Source organism: Erithacus rubecula, assembly GCF_903797595.1.
Source record: "Erithacus rubecula genome assembly, contig: scaffold_96_arrow_ctg1, whole genome shotgun sequence".
Taxonomy (NCBI): domain Eukaryota; kingdom Metazoa; phylum Chordata; class Aves; order Passeriformes; family Muscicapidae; genus Erithacus; species Erithacus rubecula.
In genome coordinates, this window is record NW_027635362.1 from 612444 (window position 1) to 634233 (window position 21790).

General features: G+C 42.4%; 1 protein-coding gene across 1 annotated transcript in view; it reads right to left on the minus strand.

Annotated features, from left to right (window-relative positions):
* Positions 1 to 21790, minus strand: part of MSH3 (mutS homolog 3) — a 95116-nt gene that overhangs the window by 67932 nt on the left and 5394 nt on the right. Inside the window, exons 5-8 of the mRNA XM_079333333.1 lie at positions 20454 to 20570; positions 19603 to 19722; positions 18934 to 19077; positions 17790 to 17956 (exon numbers count right to left, since the gene is read on the minus strand). Of these exons, the coding sequence (XP_079189459.1) occupies positions 17790 to 17956; positions 18934 to 19077; positions 19603 to 19722; positions 20454 to 20570 (548 nt within the window). The remainder of the gene's footprint in view (positions 1 to 17789; positions 17957 to 18933; positions 19078 to 19602; positions 19723 to 20453; positions 20571 to 21790) is intronic.

Below are 21790 nucleotides of genomic sequence, written 5' to 3' on the forward strand. Positions count from 1 at the left end.
TTTTTTAATTACCAAGCCTTTTAAAAGGCTCTTTACCAAAAGGGGCTTCTAAAAGCAAGTCTACACCACCAGACAATGGGCTGGCAGATAGAAAAGCTGAGTTCTGTATTACATCCTGTATAACTCAAGATTATTACCACTTTACCTTGCACCATTTTGGGGGGAAAAAAATCAGCTTTGAAGTGCTTAAAAATGTTACCAATAAATTAAATAATAAGAAGAGCATGACTAAAAGAAATAAAAATTTCTGGACAGGCAGAGCAAAGGAAAAGATGGCAGAATAGCCTTGAAAGAATTAGTTTTGACACTCTAACACCAAAGTGTGGACTATCACCTTGCTCTAAACAGCAGCATTTCTACTGCCCCCCTGAGCACCCCACAGCACCATCAGTGCCTCACACAGCCTCCCCAGGTGAATGCAAGCTCTTTGTTCCACAGGGACACGTGCTGTCTGATCAAACTTGTCCCAGCTGACAGGAACATGAAACGTTCTCATTTTCCACAGCAAAAGCTTCTGAGCACAAAGCACTTTCCTCTGTCTCTCTTGTAAAATTTCTGCAAAGGCTTCCCACCTACCAGATCTCTCAGTGAAGCTGTAACCATTGTGTTTCTGTCAAATCTCTGCCTACTGTCATCAGCACTCCCCATCACAGCCCCTCTCTGGCATCAGGCTGATGGAGGAAACAGGAGAAAACATCTTATTCAAACACTTACTTTCTCTAGCAGCAGAAGCAACACTCTAAATTCAGCTTGAACAAAGCCAAGATCAATGCTTCATGATATTTCCTAATTATTTTTATTATCTCCCCTTCCCTTATGCTGCGTGTGAGCACAAAAATAATCTCTCAGGCACTTTAATTGCAACATGTTTGAAATAGCACAGGCCCTCAAAACACTGGAAGTTATGTGGGTCATACACAGACACACTTTGCTTTGTCCACAAAGTGTTTCCCAGGTGAGGCTGTTTAATTAAAAATTAAAAGCAGACAGCTACAACATAACATACTTCTGGAAGGAATCTTAAATTAGCCCCTTCCAATCCAAATTATCCTGGGATTCTATTCTAGAATTGAATTCTATTCTATTCTATTCTATTCTATTCTATTCTATTCTATTCTATTCTATTCTATTCTATTCTATTCTATTCTATTCTATTCTATTCTATTCTATTCTATTCTAGGGATTACTGCTGAATTAGGAATCAGATTTGCCCAGGTAATGGTAAAAGGATACTGTACTAGCACAGCATCAACAGGAAGTTAAATGGAAGTCACCAGCAGCTTAGGAAACATCATTTCCAGTGATTACATAAGAAATAACTGAGATGGTGACAGACAGGGTCCATCCATGTCTCTGCTTTAAACCAGCCTGAGCTGACCTCCCACACTGCTACCACTGCTCTACCTGCCAAAAACTGTCAGGAACATAATTCCTGCTCTTTAATCAGCACAAGAATTGCTGTGGAAACTTAGAAGGAGCACCACCATTCAGCACAGGCCTCACAGGAAAGCACATCACTGCCTCTGCAAACAGCCAGGCCACACCTGGACTCAGAAAAAGGGAAATCAAAATTAGCCCATGTTACCTCAGTTTATTTCAAACACAAAAGGGAAGTGTGCACACTGCTATGTTTTCAAGCTGTGCTGGTAGGTGATTACACACAGCACTCAGGCACAAGACCTGCAATTGTTCTTTAATTCTTTGTGTATTCTAAGAGGTTATAATAAAAAGAAGAAAAAAAAAATCTAAAATATTTATTCAGGATTTTGATCACTTTTTATATTTTGGCACAGGTAGTCTGAATTAGTACCTTTGATAATTAACTATACTCAAAATAAGTACCTGGTCTATACCCAAATCTGAAAATTCTGGATACCTGCTTTTCTGGGTATTAGCCATAATTAAAAAAAAAAGTGGAAAATGCATTCATTCACTGAAGAGGAAAAGATAAAACAACATGGTGATTGCATTCCATTATTAGGAGGCTACAGCATATGTCAAATGAGGACAGACTAAGGAAATTGAATTCATTTGGCATGGAGAAAGTTAAGAGAGCATCTTCCACCACCCAGAGGGCATTCAGGAAAGCCTGGAGCAGATTCTGGTGAGAGGTGCATGGACAAAACCAAACAGCCATGAGCTCCATTCCCTTCCCTCAAGACCAATTAAAGACTCTAACAGGTGATGCAGTGAAGCAGGGGACTTCATTTCCTTGAGCATTTCCCAAAGTGGACAAAACAAGTAACACCTGAGGTCCAGAGAGCTCATCCAAGCCAAATTTTCCCAAGATTTCGAGAAAAAAATTATTCTAAGAAACTGTGTAAGTCATCAGCTGTGTACCAATTGCACAAATAAGAAGAAGAACAGAGGCACTGGCTGCATGTTGAGTCTTATTTTCTTTTTTCCAGGGTCAGGATCCAATGAGCAAGGTGGTAATTCTTGTTGGGACTCGGATGTTTATTGATTCTTATTACATTACAGTCCCACAAACTGTGAATTCTATAGCACATCAAGACAACAAACTAAAAATGGAGCTCCATTTCTCTCTCTACAGGGCTTTTTAAGGACAAACTGCCCAATTAAGAAATCCTAACTAAATTATTTTTACTTTTAACCCAATAACCAACCACACATGGGACTTCTCTACCCAATCACACAAGATCACCCAAACCCATGAGGAAAACAAAAGGTGAAGAAAAAGGACAAACCTCCACCTTAAAATCTTCATCTTGTTTTATATATATTACTATATTCTAAAATCTTAAACTCCTAAGTTTTCCACCATGTGATATTACACACTTCTATTTAAATTACACCACCAATAATCCCAGTTCTATCACTCAGTTTTGGAGGCTTTCTCCATGCATTTCCCAGGTAAAATGCAGTGTTCTCCTGGGGGTCAGTGACTGTCAGCACAGAAAAATCTAAAATTCCCAGTAGCAGGGTTCCAAGAGCTGCACAGGCAGAGCTCCTGCAGACCCTTCTGTGGCACAGAGGAGAGTGCACAACATCTAATGCACTGCTAACACAGAGCTCTGGGATGGGTCTGGTGCTGCTCTGTGCCAAGGTTTGTGCCCTGAGCAGAAAACTAAGGGGTTTTCCATGCAGGAATTCCCTTTACATGTCTTCTTGTGGAGAACTTCACACATACACAAGGTAAGAGATATGTCCTTCCCTTATCTGTGAGTAAACTCCACCTGCAGCAGGAACTGCAGGACACACCATTTCAGACAAATATCCACCCACATCCTCCAGCTGAGACTGTGGCACCAGGTCTCTTCTCTTTTCAGATTTTGGCAGGTGTAACTTGCTGTTCACATTTCATTCTTCTCTCACTGCCACTGACAGAACCACTTGAACCAACTCCAGCTGAAGGGATCTGATAGATTATGTAACTGCCTCATCCTTCCCTTTCTTCTCCCTGATTTGGAGGCTCCACATTTGGGACACTAGCACATTCAAGTACCCTCCACTCTACAGAAATAAAAACCTTAAAGCCACAGCAGGATCTTCCAGACGTCAGCATCTGTAATTACCAACGTCATCAGAGACCTTAAAAAACTCCAAGTATTCAACAGCTCCATCCTAAAAATCAAACCCTCTGCTCTGAAGACATTTCAATAACCCATCCAAATTTGCCTTTGCACTTGGCCTGGACCTTGCAAAGCCTTTTTACACTTTTCCAAGAAAGATCCAGCAGCGTGATGCTCCAGTGCTTTGTCCCTAATGACCTCACAGCCAGATGAGGCTGGAAAATTGAATTACCCTGAATTTCCTCCAGAAATGTCTCCATCAGAGCTCTCCAGCTGTGATTCAAATAAAAAAGACTCCCAATTCCAAGCTCAGGGAGATGCCACCTTCAGATATAAACACAATAGGCAAAGTTCTGCTCTAACCCACTCCTTTCTTCTCTGCTGTCACTGGTGTTATTCTCCCTCAATGCTGTCAAACCAAGGCAGCACTTGGAACAAAACTTTTAAGACATGAGTAGGGAGCTGAATATAACAATAAAAACAAGTCTGAAGTAAGCAATTAAGAAGCAATCTGAAGGAAAGCAAGAGAAGACAGGAAAGAGCAGGAACCCTTATTGTTACATGTGTTAACTTGGCAATTAATACTTTCATTCTCCATTAAAAAATCAGAAGAGGTGTCAGGGTTTTGGTAATGTACATTAATGCCATGATATTTTTAATAATTTACGTCAAACACAAATGTGGCTCTCATCCATCTAATTTTTTTTTTTTTTTAAGCCCTGCAAATGGTAGACAAATGTCAAAATAAGGCTTCAAATCCTGAGAGCTCTGTGCCAGTCACCAGGAAGACCAAGCTCAGGTTTCTGGAAGCAGGAAGAAGCTGCTGAGTTTGGTCATGACTTGCCTTGTGGTTTTGGCACAGAGTGTGGGTGGCTCCAACCCAGGAGCACTGAGATTCCCAAACACCTCACAGCTGGGAAACTGGGACATGGGACAGGTCCAGGAGCCCTCCTGGCACCTGGGGACAGCCCTGTCCAAGGAACCAACACTGTAAAAAAAGGGACAAAAATCCCTCTGCTCATGCAGGAAGATCTGCTCACCCCACTGGAACCTCTCTGCTGAAGCAGAATTTGGCACAGGGAATTTCTCATCTCCCTCAGATAAAGAGCTTTGTGTGTTTTGCAATGGTTTTAGCAGAGGCTTGCTGGACAGAAAACAGGATACATCTGGCTGGTCAATTACACTTGCAATTAATGTCTCCTTTGATAAGCTGATACAGATTTAAGAGGCCATTAAATGTGATTAATTGAACCTGTTAATTTTTCAACAGATCATTTCAGGCTTTCCTGTGAGATGTACAAAGATGTTTAAACACAGCCTTATCTCTAACAGAATAAATACAAGTAGAGTGTTAACAATTATACCCCCCTGTATAAAATATTTTCTTCTTATGCCACATTCCTGTAATTCAAAGTGGGATGTTTTCACCAGAAACTGTTATTTACCTTGATTTTCTGTTCTGTGAAAAGCTAATACAAGAGAAAAACCAAGGCAGCAGCTCTTCCCAGGGGTTAATTTAGCATGTAACTTAACAGATGCTGTGCACTATGTATTCTTTCTTTCCAAGGATTTACCATTAAGGAGACAACTGCAAAAAGCCACTTGAAATACTCCACAAACGGGAAAAAAAAACATTTCGAGGAAGAAAGTGAAGGCATCTTGGGTTAAATGGTATGCTTTTAAGAAAAAAAAAAAAAAAATTCTAAATTGAAATTCAATTTACCTCATGTTTACACTTTGGGGGCTGGCAATGGTTCAGCTCAAAACATGGTTTTAAGTATCACAAGGCTGCACATCATCTCTGGAGAAGTGAGCTGAAAACTGAGGGGGCAGAGTTTTGTCTTTGTTCTGCCTGGGATTTTCAAATAAGTCAAAAATTGAAGAAAAAAAAAGTATCTTAATTCTACAGACAATGAATATTTACTCAAACTTACAATTCAAGACCTAAGGAAAGTGAATAATAAATCTATTACTAAAACCAGTTAAATGGTTACAATATTAAAAGGAACAGAGGGATAAAACTACTAAGTGAAACTGAGGGGTTTTGCCAGATAAAGGATTTTTGTTCACAAGACACATGGTTTTCCCTTGCTTCAGTACCTGTCTTTCAAAATACAAGAGGTTTTTGGCATAATCTGCCTATAAAGAATGTTCCCAATGGAATCCCAAGAATTCCTTTCACCCACATAACATGAACATGGTTTAGACTCTGCTCATGGTCAGTGATGAGACAGAAGTATCTGAAAACACATCTCTATTAATACACATTAATTCCTTCGTATTTTTGAAACCCTTCCTGTGTCTGGGCTGCAGCAGAAGGATTTCAGATCCTACTGAGCCCTCTCTCAAATGTACCACTCTCAATACAGCCACACACAGGGCAAGTTCTCTTTCTTTAAAAAAACAAACAAATAAAAAAGGATCATTTTCAAAGAAAGAGGTTTCTTGGTGTTTGTGAGTTTCTAGCTCCTGCTGCAGCTCTCTCTGATGCCCCAAAAACTTTTGCAATGATCACATAAAAAGAGGCTGTGGGAACACAGCCAACTCAACCCAGCAGCAGCACTCCAAAGCTGCTGGTGAAACTCCATTCTGGGGACTCCTGAGCACATTAAAACCCAAACCTGCTACTCTGCAATTAGTGACATCTGATAGTATGCTAATTATACACCACAGGATGATTAACTGATAGAGTGGGTAGTTTCCCCTCTGCCATGGCTCACAAAATTACATCATGGCTTTGAGTACTGAACAGCAGATTCCAAAATAAGCATTCCAAAATGCAACTTAATCGAAGTTAATTACAATTGTATTTGATGGTGACATTTATGGAAGCATTTCTTTGCCCAGACAACCCAAGGGCACTGGCACTCAGACTGTGGTGCCAGATCAGTCTGTGCCCTGGCTCTGGCTGGCTCCAAAAGTTGAGCTGTGTATAATTTCTCACACCCAGACTGCTTTGTCATTTTCACCTAGACCAACCCAAAGCACCAATGACAGCATTTCATTTCAGAGGAAAACGAAGATGGTTTTCTCTCAAAGCCAAGAGGAATATCAAGTGCATTATACTGGCAATATACACAGGATGCTTTATGGTAAGGCTTAACTTCTTCACTTCAAGATGCCAATTCTTGAGATATCTTTTCAGACCATTAAAAGAGCTTAACAAATCAATTAATACTCTAAGTAAGGATTTTTTTGACAGCTATACAACTGTTTTCCTTAAATTAAAGGCTTTTTTCCTGCTCTTCCTAGCTCACTTACAAATGAGTATTTTTTTTGTTTGTTTGTTTTGGGTTGTTGGTTTTTTGGTGGTTTTTCTTTTGGTTGGTTTTTTTGGATTGTTTTGGTTTTTTTAATAGTGAACACAGCACCACCCTGGGAATGAGATGGATGGATGGATGGATGGATGGATGGATGGATGGATGGATGGATGGATGGATGATGGATGATGATGGATGGATGATGGATGATGGATGGATGTGGATGGATGGAATGGATATGAAATGGCTGATTGGAATGGATGGATGGAGATGGAGGATGGAGGATGATGGTGGCTGATGGATAATGGATGGATGGATGATGGATGGATATGGGATGATGATGGAGTGTGATGGATGATGGATGGATGGATGAATGGATGGATGATGGATGGATGGTGATGACGGATGGATGGATGGATGATGGATGATGGATGGATGATGGGATGGATGATGGTGGATTATGGATGGATTATGATGGATGAGGGATGATGAATGAGGGATGATGTGGATGGATGGTGGAGGGATATGGATGATGGAGGGATGGATGACAGGAGGGTGATGACTGGATGATGAAGATGGGATGGAGGGAGGGATGGTGGATGGATGAGGATGGAATGGATGGAATGATGATGGTTGATTAATGGTGGATGGATGATTGATTGATGGTGGATGATGATGATGGATGATGATGGTATGGATGATGATGGATGATGGATGGATGAAGGATGGATGATGGATGGATGGATGAAGGATGGATGGATGGATGATGGATGGATGGATGAAGGATGGATGGATGGATGATGGATGGATGGATGAATGGATGGATGGATGATGGATGGATGGATGGATGGATGATGGATGGATGATGGATGGATGATGGATGATGGATGGATGATGGATGGATGATGGATGGATGGATGATGGATGGATGATGGATGGATGATGGATGGATGATGGATGGATGATGGATGATGGATGGATGGATGGATGATGGATGGATGATGGATGGATGGATGATGGATGGATGATGGATGGATGGATGGATGATGGATGGATGGATGATGGATGGATGGATGATGGATGGATGGATGGATGGATGGATGGATGGATGGATGGATGGATGATGGATGGATGATGGATGGATGATGGATGGATGATGGATGGATGATGGATGGATGATGGATGGATGATGGATGGATGGATGATGGATGGATGATGGATGATGGATGGATGATGGATGATGGATGATGGATGGATGATGGATGGATGATGGATGATGGATGGATGATGGATGATGGATGGATGATGGATGGATGATGGATGATGGATGATGGATGGATGGATGGATGGATGGATGGATGGATGATGGATGGATGGATGGATGATGGATGGATGATGGATGGATGATGGATGGATGATGGATGGATGATGGATGATGGATGGATGGATGATGGATGGATGGATGGATGGATGGATGGATGGATGGATGGATGATGGATGATGGATGGATGGATGATGGATGGATGGATGGATGGATGGATGGATGGATGGATGGATGGATGGATGGATGATGGATGGATGATGGATGGATGATGGATGATGGATGGATGGATGATGGATGATGGATGATGGATGGATGGATGATGGATGGATGATGGATGGATGATGGATGGATGATAGATGGATGGATGGATGGATGATGGATGGATGATGGATGGATGATGGATGATGGAAGGATGGATGGATGATGGATGGATGATGGATGGATGATGGATGATGGATGGATGATGGATGGATGATGGATGGATGATGGATGGATGATGGATGATGGATGATGGATGGATGTTGGATGGATGATGGATGGATGATGGATGATGGATGGATAATGGATGGATGATGGATGGATGATGGATGGATGATGGATGGAGGATGGATGATGGATGGATGGATGAAGGATGGATGATGGATGGATGGATGAAGGATGGATGGATGGATGATGGATGATGGATGATGGATGGATGGATGGATGATGGATGGATGGATGATGGATGGATGATGGATGATGGATGGATGATGGATGGATGATGGATGGATGATGGATGGATGGATGATGGATGGATGATGGATGGATGATGGATGGATGATGGATGGATGGATGGATGGATGGATGGATGGATGGATGGATGGATGGATGATGGATGGATGGATGATGGATGGATGATGGATGGATGATGGATGGATGATGGATGGATGGATGATGGATGATGGATGGATGATGGATGGATGATGGATGGATGGATGATGGATGATGGATGATGGATGATGGATGATGGATGGATGATGGATGATGGATGGATGGATGGATGGATGATGGATGGATGATGGATGATGGATGGATGATGGATGGATGATGGATGGATGATGGATGGATGATGGATGATGGATGGATGATGGATGGATGATGGATGGATGATGGATGGATGATGGATGATGGATGGATGATGGATGGATGATGGATGGATGATGGATGGATGATGGATGATGGATGGATGATGGATGGATGATGGATGGATGATGGATGGATGATGGATGATGGATGGATGATGGATGGATGATGGATGGATGATGGATGGATGATGGATGATGGATGGATGATGGATGGATGATGGATGGATGATGGATGGATGATGGATGATGGATGGATGATGGATGGATGGATGGATGGATGGATGGATGATGGATGATGGATGATGGAGGATGGATGATGGATGGATGATGGATGGATGATGGATGGATGATGGATGGATGGATGATGGATGGATGGATGATGGATGGATGGATGGGATGGATGATGGCTGGATGATGGATGATGGATGGATGATGGATGGATGATGGATGATGGATGGAGGATGATGGATGGATGGATGGATGGATGGATGGATGGATGGATGGATGGATGGATGATGGATGGATGGATGGATGGATGATGGATGGAGGATGGATGGATGGATGGATGGATGGATGATGGATGGATGGATGGATGGATGGATGATGGATGGATGATGGATGGATGATGGATGGCTGATGGATGGATGATGGATGGATGATGGATGATGGATGATGGATGATGGATGATGGATGATGGATGATGGATGATGGATGGATGGATGATGGATGGATGATGGATGATAGATGATGGATGAGGGATGATGGATGGATGATGGATGATGGATGATGGATGGCTGATGGATGGATGATGGATGGATGATGGATGGATGATGGATGGATGATGGATGATGGATGGATGGATGGATGGATGATGGATGATGATGGATGGATGGATGGATGGATGGATGGATGGATGGATGGATGGATGGATGGATGATGGATGGATGATGGATGAGATGGATGATGGATGATGGATGATGGATGGATGGGATGGATGGATGGATGATGGAGATGGATGGATGATGGATGGATGGATGGATGGATGGATCGGATGGATGGATGATGGATGGATGAGATGGAAGGATGGATGATGGATGGATGATGGATGGCTGATGGATGGATGATGGATGGATGATGGATGGATGGATGGATGGATGGATGATGGATGGATGGATGATGGATGATGGATGATGGATGATGGATGGATGGATGGATGGTGATGGATGGATGATGGATGGATGGATGGATGGATGATGGATGGATGGATGGATGGATGGATGGATGGATGATGGATGGATGGATGGATGGATGGATGATGGATGGATGATGGATGGATGATGGATGGATGATGGATGGATGATGGATGGATGGATGGATGATGGATGGATGGACTGTTCAGGAATCAGGAACCAGTTGCATGCACACATCCCGAGGGCAGTGGTGAACCTCAGTGACCAGTGGAGTCCCTCAGGGGTCAGTGCTGGCAGATATTCAATATCTGCCCCCGTGACACAGACAGAGCATCCAGGGCTCTCCAGATGAGGACAGAGAGCTGAGGGTGCAGGGACAGCCCTGAGGGACAGGATGGCATCCAGAGACACCTGGACACGCCAGGATTGGCCCCTGGGGATCTCAGGAGGTTTAACCAGGCCAGGGGCTGCTGCTGTCCCTGGGTTAGGCCAGCCCTGGGTGGGGTCCAGCTGGGACTGAGCAGGTGGAGCAGCCCTGGAGGAGCCCTGGGGGCTGTGGGGCACAGCTGGGACCCCAAAGCCAGATCTGTGCTGGCTGAGCACAGTGAGATGGCAGCAGGCTGTCAGGACAGTTTTCCCTCCTCTCCACACCCCTGCACTCCCCAGGGCATCTGAGAGGAAGCAGGTTGGAGGGGTGTCACCTGTACCCTCCCCAAGGTCCCACCTGCTGCTTTTCTCTCCACCTGAAGGTCCCTGAGCCACAGCTTGCAGAGGAGGCTGCAGGAGCAGAACAGGCTGCTAGGAATGCCTGGAATCTGGCAGGAAGTGGGGACAAGGACACCCAAGACACATAAACAGAAGGGCAGAGACAGGAGGAGGTGGCAAAGACTCCAGAGAGCAGGAGCATGGCTGTAAAACAACAGGCAGGAGGGACGGAGGGGCAAGAAGGTATCTTCCACCTGACAAGCCAGTCAGGCACAGCAAAAAATCAGAATACACTCAAATATATTTGCTAGAAAATGTTCTTCAGTACATCTATCTCTCTCTGTAGAAAGCCATTCACAAAGCTGACAGCAAGTATCTTAAATAAAATCTTCTTGCCTTAAAGAATACTGTGCTGCTAAGTATTACAGAGTTAATTGCTACTGTAGTGATCTCAAATTCTGTGTTAAGAACCCAGAAAATATTCATGTGAATTTTGAACATCCAACAGTCATTTGTACTATTCCAAATTCCCAGAGGAAGAGTCCATGCCTAAAGCACACTACTCAGGAGTCTAATTTACCAAAAGCCTCTTACCTCTGCCATACATAGAAAAGAACATCTGTTAAAAGAGACAAACACTGTCAGTCAAGCACAAAATTAAACTGCTAAAGACAGTCTGAAAGATAAACCCTGTTCCTTTCTGCAGTTCAGCAGATGGATGGCACATAAAAACCCACTCCAATTTCATTCTCTTCAAAACTAAGAACACAATTATATTCTGGGTTTATGAAAAACAAATAAATGTATGGGTTTTCTGTCTTGCCCAGCCCAGGAGGGGCTGGGAACCACAACTACAGGAGCATTTACTCTCCTCATTCCTTATCTCTGCTGCCTGCATGTCAAACATGCAGAGAGCCTCAGCCTTCCTCTCTCCCAGGATGTCTCACTGACATTACTGCCTAGACTGAAGCTGCTGAATTTCCAACTCCTGGCACTAACAAGGAGGGCAGGAAGTGGGGGAAGAAGTAATGTCTGAGAAGTCACAGCCAAAGTATCCTCATTCACTGCTTCACTGGGAGTTATGTTCCAAGTCAGCTTCAAAACTGAATAAATTATGAAAAAGGAGTCCTTATTAAAACAAAACAGTAGGACTTTGACAAATATGCCAATATTCATAGTCTAGTAAAAAAGATTTAGTCTTGCACACCAGCTTTAAGAGCCTAAGAGTCAGTCTCCATTTGAGTATGTGAAAAATCATGGCATATAAATATACACTGAGAGAAAAAAGAAGCAACATCACAACCAGAGAGGACAAAACAAAATATATACCATAACTTACATGTCACCTCCTACAGTTTCTGATCGGTCCTGTAATAATAAACCAAACAGTTGCCAAAACATACAAACAAAGCCTTTAAAGTTTTACTTCTCCTGTTTCTGCTTACAAGGTAGGGGTTTTTTTTCCTACGTAAAAAAGTAACTTCTTGATACCAAGAAACTGGACAAGCATCAAGCTCAAGACTTCATTGTTCTTCATTTAATAATTTCCATCTCTAGTGGAGGGGAGGAAAAAAATCCAAACCCATGAATATTACTAATTAGTGCAGTAATGCTACAAATATAGCTTCTGGACACAGCATGTTTTCCATGCTTTGCAGCCACATGAGAAATAATGCAGCTTTGAACAAGGTGTGAGTCTGGGGAAGCTCATCAGAGCTTTGGCCTCAGGGAAATTTACACAAACACAGGGGCTGGGCAAGGCAAGGCCTGCAGAGGCCAGCTGTTGCTGTGAAAAGTAATGCTAACACTTCCTATCTAATTTATCATCCAGGGTAAGAACAGTGCACTGCACTGCATTTGGACACAGGGCTTTGCAACTGCCTCTTCATGCCCCTGCAGCAATGTCTTGGCTTGGAAAGACCAATGGGGACAGTTAAGGAAGGCAGGACCCACTCTTGAAATGGAAAATGTAAACTCCTTCCTTTTGAATTGCTGTAATTTTGAAATTAAGGTGTTTTCAGGCAAAGATATGAGAATATGAACAACAGTTCTTTACTACAAAAATTAAAATTTAGTAATACAAAGTAGAAACCACTGACAGAATACAACTTGACACTGAGTCAGACAGGGTGTTAGTAGCAGTCCTATTAAATGGTGGCTGCAATCTTTCTGGAGTGACAGATGTGGTTCTGTTGGGACAATGATCTTGTAAGGCTGTAGTTTTTTTGAAGGTCTAGTGGTGGGCCTGGTCTTTTTCTGGGAATCCAGTGGAAAGAAGGTGCCTTGGTGTCCAAATGTCAGTTTTTCTCTGGGTAGGAAAGGCTTGGCTCCTGCCCTGGCTGGAGCATCTCCCAGTGGGATGATGGAATTTTCTCAGCCATGCACTGGGACTCAGTGGCCATGAACAGGAGATATCTGCTGGAGGGAGGATGGGCTGTGGGAAGATAAAGATGATTGCCCAGCTGGCCCATTATTAGGAGATATCTCCCAAAAAGATAAGAATCACTACTCTACCTGGTTTTTAACAGATGGTGATAGAACACATACTGCTGGTTACATCCTGCACTGGAACCCAAGACAAGCAACAACCCCATGTGCATTGGGGGAACAGCAGTTTCACCTAGAGGATGTCCCAGACTGTGAGGGGCAGTCAGGCAGCTGTGCCAAATAAATACACTTTACCCACAAGCAATTTGCCAAACCAGATGTGAGCCCCACAGTCCCCTCAGCTGCAGTGCCACAGAAGACAACAGTGAATGCCAGTGTTGAGAACAGCAGCAGCTCTGACTGACACAGGATTAAACTGCAAAAACACCATCCAGCAACTCTTCCAGGTTACTGCCTGGGGTGATAATCCTGTGGTGGGATTTCTCCCCTGTGCATTCCAAAGGAGAGAGCTCTGACATGGCCACTTCAGGCAGCTGGCTGCAGAGTGGATTCTCAGCAAGACACCTCTCTGGTCAGTAAAGATCTACTCACTGATGCATTTGGGGCTTGTACTTACAGAAAACAGCTCACGTGCTGGTTTTGTACTTCAGTTGCCTTTTTTCTTCCCTGCTGTAAATTTAACTGCTTGTGGCTTCCACTGACACAAAACATTCTCAAGATGTTTGTCACAGCTTGCCTTTCACTTAAAAATCCGTGGGAATATCACTAGCTACACAAACCTTGAAACCACTGCTTTTTATGATCACCAGCCCTTTAGACACTCTGCACTCCTCTGTTCCATCACTTAATGTGCAATGCTGCTTACTCTCACTGTAACCCTTTGGGGCACTGTTTTTGCCACTACAACCCACCTACAAACCTCAGGAGCTGAGCTATGTAAATAAATGCACATGCTCTTCACAGAAAAAAGAAATTCCTCAACATCAACTACATGAATGCATCCTCTGATCTGAGCAATCAGCTGTCACAAATAAAGACCCACAAAATTAAAAGCATTTTGTACACAGTTACAAGTCAGAGTTCATTCCAGCTGAGCTTCTACTTGACTGATGACATAAATCCCTAACTCTGTCCATGAGAGCAATTAGCACTGAACAGCACCATTGACCAAATGCAATAAATCCACTACAGCTCACTCTAAGAGGCCATGACAGAAACTGGAGAGGAACAAACCTGCAGAGACCTCACCCAACACAGTTAAAAGCAGAGGCCACTGCTAAACCAGAGGGCTATTAGCACTGCACTTAGCAGAAAGAGCTTGACATTATATTTGCAGAGGTCTTGAAACACAAATTAAAAAGGCTTGTGTTGAACATAATGAGGGAGCATCAGCTGTTTGAGGGGTTCCATCATGCCTGGAGAGGGAGGATGTGTTTAATTCTCAATGGGTCTGAAAGAGAAGGGAATTCCAGGGAACCAACTCCAAGCCAAAGACTACTGCAGGACTCAGGAGAGAGCAGAAACCTGAACCCCATATTCAGGACCTTGGAGTCATCACAGGGCAACAAGCTGCAGACTACCTGCAGCCCAAACCAAACAGGGCAGACCTGGGTGAAATGCTCTGGGTTAAACGTTACTTTGTGATCAGTGGGTTTCCACAGGGTGTCCAAGATACTACAGAATGAAACATGGCAAAAAAAAGGGGAAATGGGAAAAAGAGGAACAACAGAGCACTACAAAGATGCACCGAATTTTTAAATGAAACTAGTGGGGGCAACATCAGAGGGGCAAAAACACCCCAAAGGAGCCTCAAAGACAATGTCAGGAGACCAAAACAGGCTGGGTTTTAAAGCAGACATGTTAAGGAGGGTGGGTGCTGACCCTGGACTAGAAAGAACTAGGAGTACAAAACACTGTGTTCTTCAGAAAAAAATACAGGTATTTTCTGAAGGCAAGCCTTTTTCTCTGTTTTCTAGAAAGAAGGAAATTTAAACCATGAAAAGATTTTGCTCCAGGCGGGTCAGCACTTGCAAACAGATGTTATTAACAGTTTGGGAACAGTACCCACCAGAACAGTTTGTCCTGAAACAGTTTTTGTAACCTACTTTTAATGTAAGCATTGCTTTTGAGGGAAGGCTCTCCACTGGCCCCCAGCTCAGTGTGCTTGAATAGTATTTTCTAGTCATTAAATCCACCCTAGAATAGCAAAGAAAAAAAAAAACCCTCACAGAAATGGAAGGCAAGCACAGAGACTTTCAACTCTTGTCAGTGTAATGGGGCACTGAACCAACTCAGGGTTGCTCTCATAAAGCTGCAGTGCTTTACCTTAGCTCAACACTTTATTACATTCTTTTGGTAACCATAAGACCAGTTTTTGTGCTGGCCACAGCACCTTGCTCACTCTGTGCCAAGTTCTAGTACAAAATCCAGCACCAAATCAGCCCTGCTGCAATTCTTACACTATACAGAAAGAGCAGAAATTCTCTCCTTTTCCTTTTCCTTTTCCTTTTCTTCTCCTCTTCTCTCCTCTTCTCTTCTCTCTTCTCTCTTCTCTCTTCTCTTTTCTTCTCTTCTCTTCTCTTCTCTTCTCTTCTCTTCTCTTCTCTTCTCTTCTCTTCTCTTCTCTTCTCTTCTCTTCTCTTCTCTTCTCTTCTCTTCTCTTCTCTTCTCTTCTCTTCTCTTCTCTTCTCTTCTCTTCTCTCTTCTCTTCTCTTCTCTTCTCCCTTCTCTCAACCTCTCCAAGCTCTAATCTCCTGAGACTATTTTTCTCTCCCATATTTACCCTGTTTTATTCATTTCAGTGTTTTCCTGCTGCATCCCTGACACACAAAGAGATGAAGAGCCTTCTTGAACCACAAGATCTAGTTCCCATTGTTTTGGTTAGAAAGGTCTTCAAAAAATTACGGAAATGAAACTTTTTACAGCCCATGGAAGATTCTCAACAAGAGGTTTTAGAAAAGAGCTGGTAAAGGATGAGATCACCAGGTACTGAGCCAATAACTGAACTTGAATACTACAGGCATCTCAATATGCATTACAATGAACTCACCACTGTACAACAGAAAACATACAAAAACAAACCTAATTAAAAGCACGAGAAAGCAACATATTGAAATCACTTAAATTACTATGAAATACTTCAGGGCCCTCTAGTGGTTTAATCTTTGGTACGAGAAGAAAAAAAATCCATAAAGAATTGTTTTTTAAAAAAAATACTGAGGTGCATTGCAATAATGTGTTCTACTTTTGTTACTCTCATGTAATTAAGGGCATTTGGCCTGGAAAGCTGCTCAGCAAATTACCAGAAAGGTGAAAAAAACTACAAACTAATCCCTGTTCACAAAATCAGATAATGGGCAGCATTTTTTGTCTTCATAAAAATGAGAAGTCACTCATTAACATTCTCAACTGTGCACAACCAAAAAAAACAAAGAAAAAGGAAAAAAATAATCACAACCACTCTCCCAAATTCATTCCAGAATGACTATTTCATTCAAAATTGAAATGTCAAGCTTTAAACTAGCTCTCTACAGCACAAAACTGTGTGGTTAAAAAAGAAAAAAGTGAAAAACTGAAATTTTCTCCAAAAAATTGCATCTGCAAGGTTTCATCACCTCTCTTCAGAAGACAGCCTCATCCTTCATCTATCACCCTAAAAATTACATCCTACTCTGGCTTTACTACACAGGAAAACTATACAGAGAACAGGTAACAGATTTCCTCTTGAGATATGCCAAGAGAATTCAAAGCAAAGAGGTGATCAGACACAATACCTCCAGTTCTGTACCCAAGATGGTGTAACAGGACAAAGAGGATGAAATACCATAGCAAATGTTTTCTACACCTATCTACATTAATAGAAAAGGATTCTGTTGTTTTTCAGAGACCTCAAAATTATGACAAACAGGGAAAGAAAGCCACATAACACATCTTTTAGATCTGAAAGGTAAATGTAGGAGCCTAGAAATTATTCCAGCAGACCCTGTGATCAGGAGTGTGGTGGCAGGACCATGATAATGACCATGTTAAGTGCACAAACCTTTCACAGGCCAGAGACAGAAGCAATGAACTTCAGTATGAGTACAACTCAGCAGCAAGAGCCCAGAACTCAGTGGGATCTGGGGAGTTCTGAAGCCAGCAGGAAACCGCAGCCACTCTGGAAAGGGCCAGCACAGAATGACACATCCATACCTGCTTCTGGATCTCAGCTCCACCAGAGGCTCTGGGAAAGAGAACCCCAAACACCACACCCCCAGAGAACTCACCTCATGGAGGTTATGCTGTGGATGAGCTTTTCAGATTGATCTGACAGCCTCGATGGAAGGATTATTTCAACTGGCTGCAGGCGCAGAACGCGACTCTCCAGCTCCGAGCGGGAAGCGCCGTCCCGAAAACTGTCAAAAATCACTTCTCCTGTGGTTGGCTGGATGGCCTGCCAAGAAAAAATATATACACATAAATCCACTGAGCAGTCACGTTTTCAGGGACTGCTGCAGAGGCTCAAACTGGTAACCAGAAAGAAAATCTGTGGTGTGGAATTATACAGCACCCCCACACACAGTGGAAGCGGCACATCAAAAAACCTGAATGTGCTTTTTTTCAAACCCATGATACAATAACTTCAAAACACTAACCAACTTTGTCTTGGTAAGTGGCAACAATACCTTACAAATGTAAATGTGCTCCTGTTGTTACCAGTCCACCACTGTACAATTTTTAATAGTAGACAAATCTATTAACTGAAGTCTATGAAATGCACACGTAATTCGAACTGGAATTTTGTTGTTCTCTCCCAGCAGCAGCATGACATTCAAACAGAGACACAATCAAGATACTTTTAAATTAATTCATTACCAGCTGACTGGGCTTCAGTTATCACTGTGTTTTGCTGGTTCAACAGGACTAGGTTTAATCTTCACCATAAAAGACAATACAAATATGAAGTGTAAGTGGCAAGAAATCCCAAGTCTCTTCCTCTAAATAATGGTATTTTGTAGAGGAAAAAAGTGCTCACAAGCTTTAAAATACTGGCCCTAAAAATGTTTAAATGTTGACAATTGCAAAGCATGATTTCCCTATTGTATTTGGTTAAAATATTAATATGTTTTCAAGTGAAACAGCTTCAAAATCACTTTGATAAATGTTCAACTACCAACTCCATACCTTTTCTGCAGTTTTCAAACATAAAGCCACCAGAGTTCACACATAGATGTCTTACCTGAAATGCCTCTTTTTAGGGGAAAACAAAAAATCAGTTCCCACTCCCCCACAAAATAAAATCTGAAAGACCGAACAGTCTGAATTGTAACAAGGTAGCCACCCACCTCCCCAGAAAAAAAAAAAACAGAACATATAACAAAACCACCCCAGACAGACCCTAAAATACTGACTCCTGAGAAAGTAACTTACCATAATGCCTGTAACAATGTCACCTTTCTTCCTGTCTTTGCGGGTGTCTCCATTCTCAGAGATGCAGAGGAGGTAGTTATCAGGGACATCTGCTGTTACCTCTTCAACATCTAGGGAATCATCCAGCTTCAACAAAGGGTTCACATGTAACAAATGTTAAAAAAAAACAGCACACAGATTGGGGTGGACTATTCACAGGTCTTTCCAGGCCTATGCCTTGTACTCTCAAACATTAATTCAACAATATTTTTAGCACCTGTTATCTAGTAAATTTGTTTGAGAAATTAAATTAAAAACAATAGGTAGATAAGACAGGATACAGGAAAACAAAAAATGGAAGAAAAGAAATTAAATTCATTGGTTAAAAGATGTTTCTCTCTTATTTTAACATCCTCTAGGCAAGACCTGGAGGACACTGCAGATTTGGTAAGCCCACTCCATGACTTCAGAAAGCAACTACAGTAAACACAACAAACCTACAGCCCTGAGGAGATTAAATTGTTTGTCAAGACAGCAAAGAGTTTTACCACAACAATAAAATGAAAGGAACTTTCTTTCCTGCTGCCACTCTTGTGCCAGCCCAGAGCTGCTCATGTTCCATCCTGCTGCTAACACTAGAATCAAGGCTTCCCAAAGGTTAGTCTGAAACCAAGTTTATTTGAAAAGGATATCTTCTCCAATAAGTGTAGACTTAGTGTAGAGGGCAGTCAGCTTACGGCTGAACAGAGAGCTTTTATTTTCTCCAGCAGCTTTCAGTGCTGCAGTTTCCATTTGTTTTATCACTCCAACCTACAGGCAGATAAACGAGAAAAAAAGTTAGACCTCTGGTAATAAATTATTATTTTTATTATTCTACATATCCTGGTAATCTTTTAAACAACAAATGCATAACTCAAACTGGAATATATCAACAGAAAGGGCTCTCACATCAATCCCACTAATGACATTATAAGGCACTACTCTTCCTGACCCTTTTCCTACTCCTGACTGCCCTCTCAGCTTCTGTACCTGTGCCTCTCATGCTATTTTGAAACAATTTAGCTGGACATCACTGCTTATTAGAGAATGGTTGTTTGCATCCAGTTTAGAATCAACAAGTCCTTTTCTTAGAAAACGAAGCAGAAAAAGAGGTTATCACCAGAAATCCACAGAATTACAGGGATTCAGAACAGAAAGAACAGAGGAAAAATAAAGGGGCTGGGATGAGAAAAACAAGGATGTGATGAATAATAAAACAGGGAGAGGATATTTACATTGCTCCTTATTAAATGCTTATTAAAAACTGGATACAGAAACACTGACAAAAATAATTGTTCTGGAACTGTTCCTGAAAAAACGAAGATACTTCTCTGAATCGGCTAATGGTTCATGACACCCCCAGCACAGAGAAACAGAAACAAAGGGAAGCTGGCCATTTCTACTGCCTGAACCAGTGATAACGAGCTGCCACTTCTCAGGCAGTGGTACAAGCAGTGCAAGTTCTCTCGGTGTGTACTCAATTAGCAGGAGTCAGGGGTAACCTTGTGTCCCTTGGCGACGAGGCGGCGCACATGGACGAACAGCCGGTGGCTGGGGATGCTGGCAGTCATGAAGTTGTGATCCAGGTGACAGTAAATGTTCAGCTCTTTGGCTGCAATCTGCAACAAGGGCCAGCCAACGGGTCACAAAGTAATTTAAGAAGGTAAGGGGCTTATCTCTATGACAACAGTGATGCACAGCTGCAATTAAAAGCTCGGTGGCGGAGGGAAAACATTCCAGGAGAAAAGCCTGGAGGGGCCCCTGCACCTTCCTGTCCCAGCAGTGCCATAAACAGGGGATTCACTATCACAGGCTGCAGGTGTCAGGTTTTAAGGTTGCACCTTGATCTTTAGCACTGTGAGGTAAACCACCCACACTGCACACACACAGGGTCTGAAACACAGCTCAGCAAAAGGTCAGATGGCTTTCACGGCACTGGAAACGCAGCAGGAATGAGTGTTTAGTTTGTGGCCAGAAAGATGGGATTAACCTGCCCAATCAACTAAAACACTGAAAAATCAATATTGAACAGCGCTGGAAACCAAAGAGCAGCAACACTTACTGAAATGTGACATTATCATGTGTGATTTGTACTGTCTCTTTGCCCCTCAGCAAAAAAAGGTGCTCACTGACCAGAGAATGTGGTGTTGGGCAGGACCTGCAGGCAAAGGCTGACCCGTCCATCTGAACAGCACATTTCTATTTCTGGACTCAAGTGTACACCAGCAAATGAGCAGCCAAATTACACAGCACAAATATAATGGGGAAAATGAATTCCCAGTAACCAGGCAACATTTCTCACTGGTCTCAAACATGGGAATAACACCAAACAAAGGTTGGTAGCAACGGCTTCGGGACAGATCATAAGAAAAAGCATCAGGAAACATTTATGAACCATCCCTTTATAATTATGTTTGTTACATAGTCCTTTTCAGTTCCTATAGATCTGCCATGTGCAGGTGCCACATGCAGGCTTGCATTCAGGATGCTCTCTGCACCCAGGCTGTACCTGATATATTCATCTTTTTAAACACCACTTGCTCCACTGGCTTTCAATCTAAAGGATTCCTAATGTCTCACATTACAGTTATATATTAGATATATAATATAGCAGATTTCTCAGCCATTAACCCAATTCACCTCCAAAACTTTTTTAGCTTTAACTCTGACAAAAAGTTATTCTAAGAACTCACCTTAAACTCTCAATAGACAAGACAGCAAGCACTACCACATGATTACAAAATAATAAACACCAATTTGGCAAAAAATGTGTGTATAATGGCTGGTCTTGAATTTCAGCATGCAGAGATTTTTCATCCCGATTTCAAGCAACAAAACA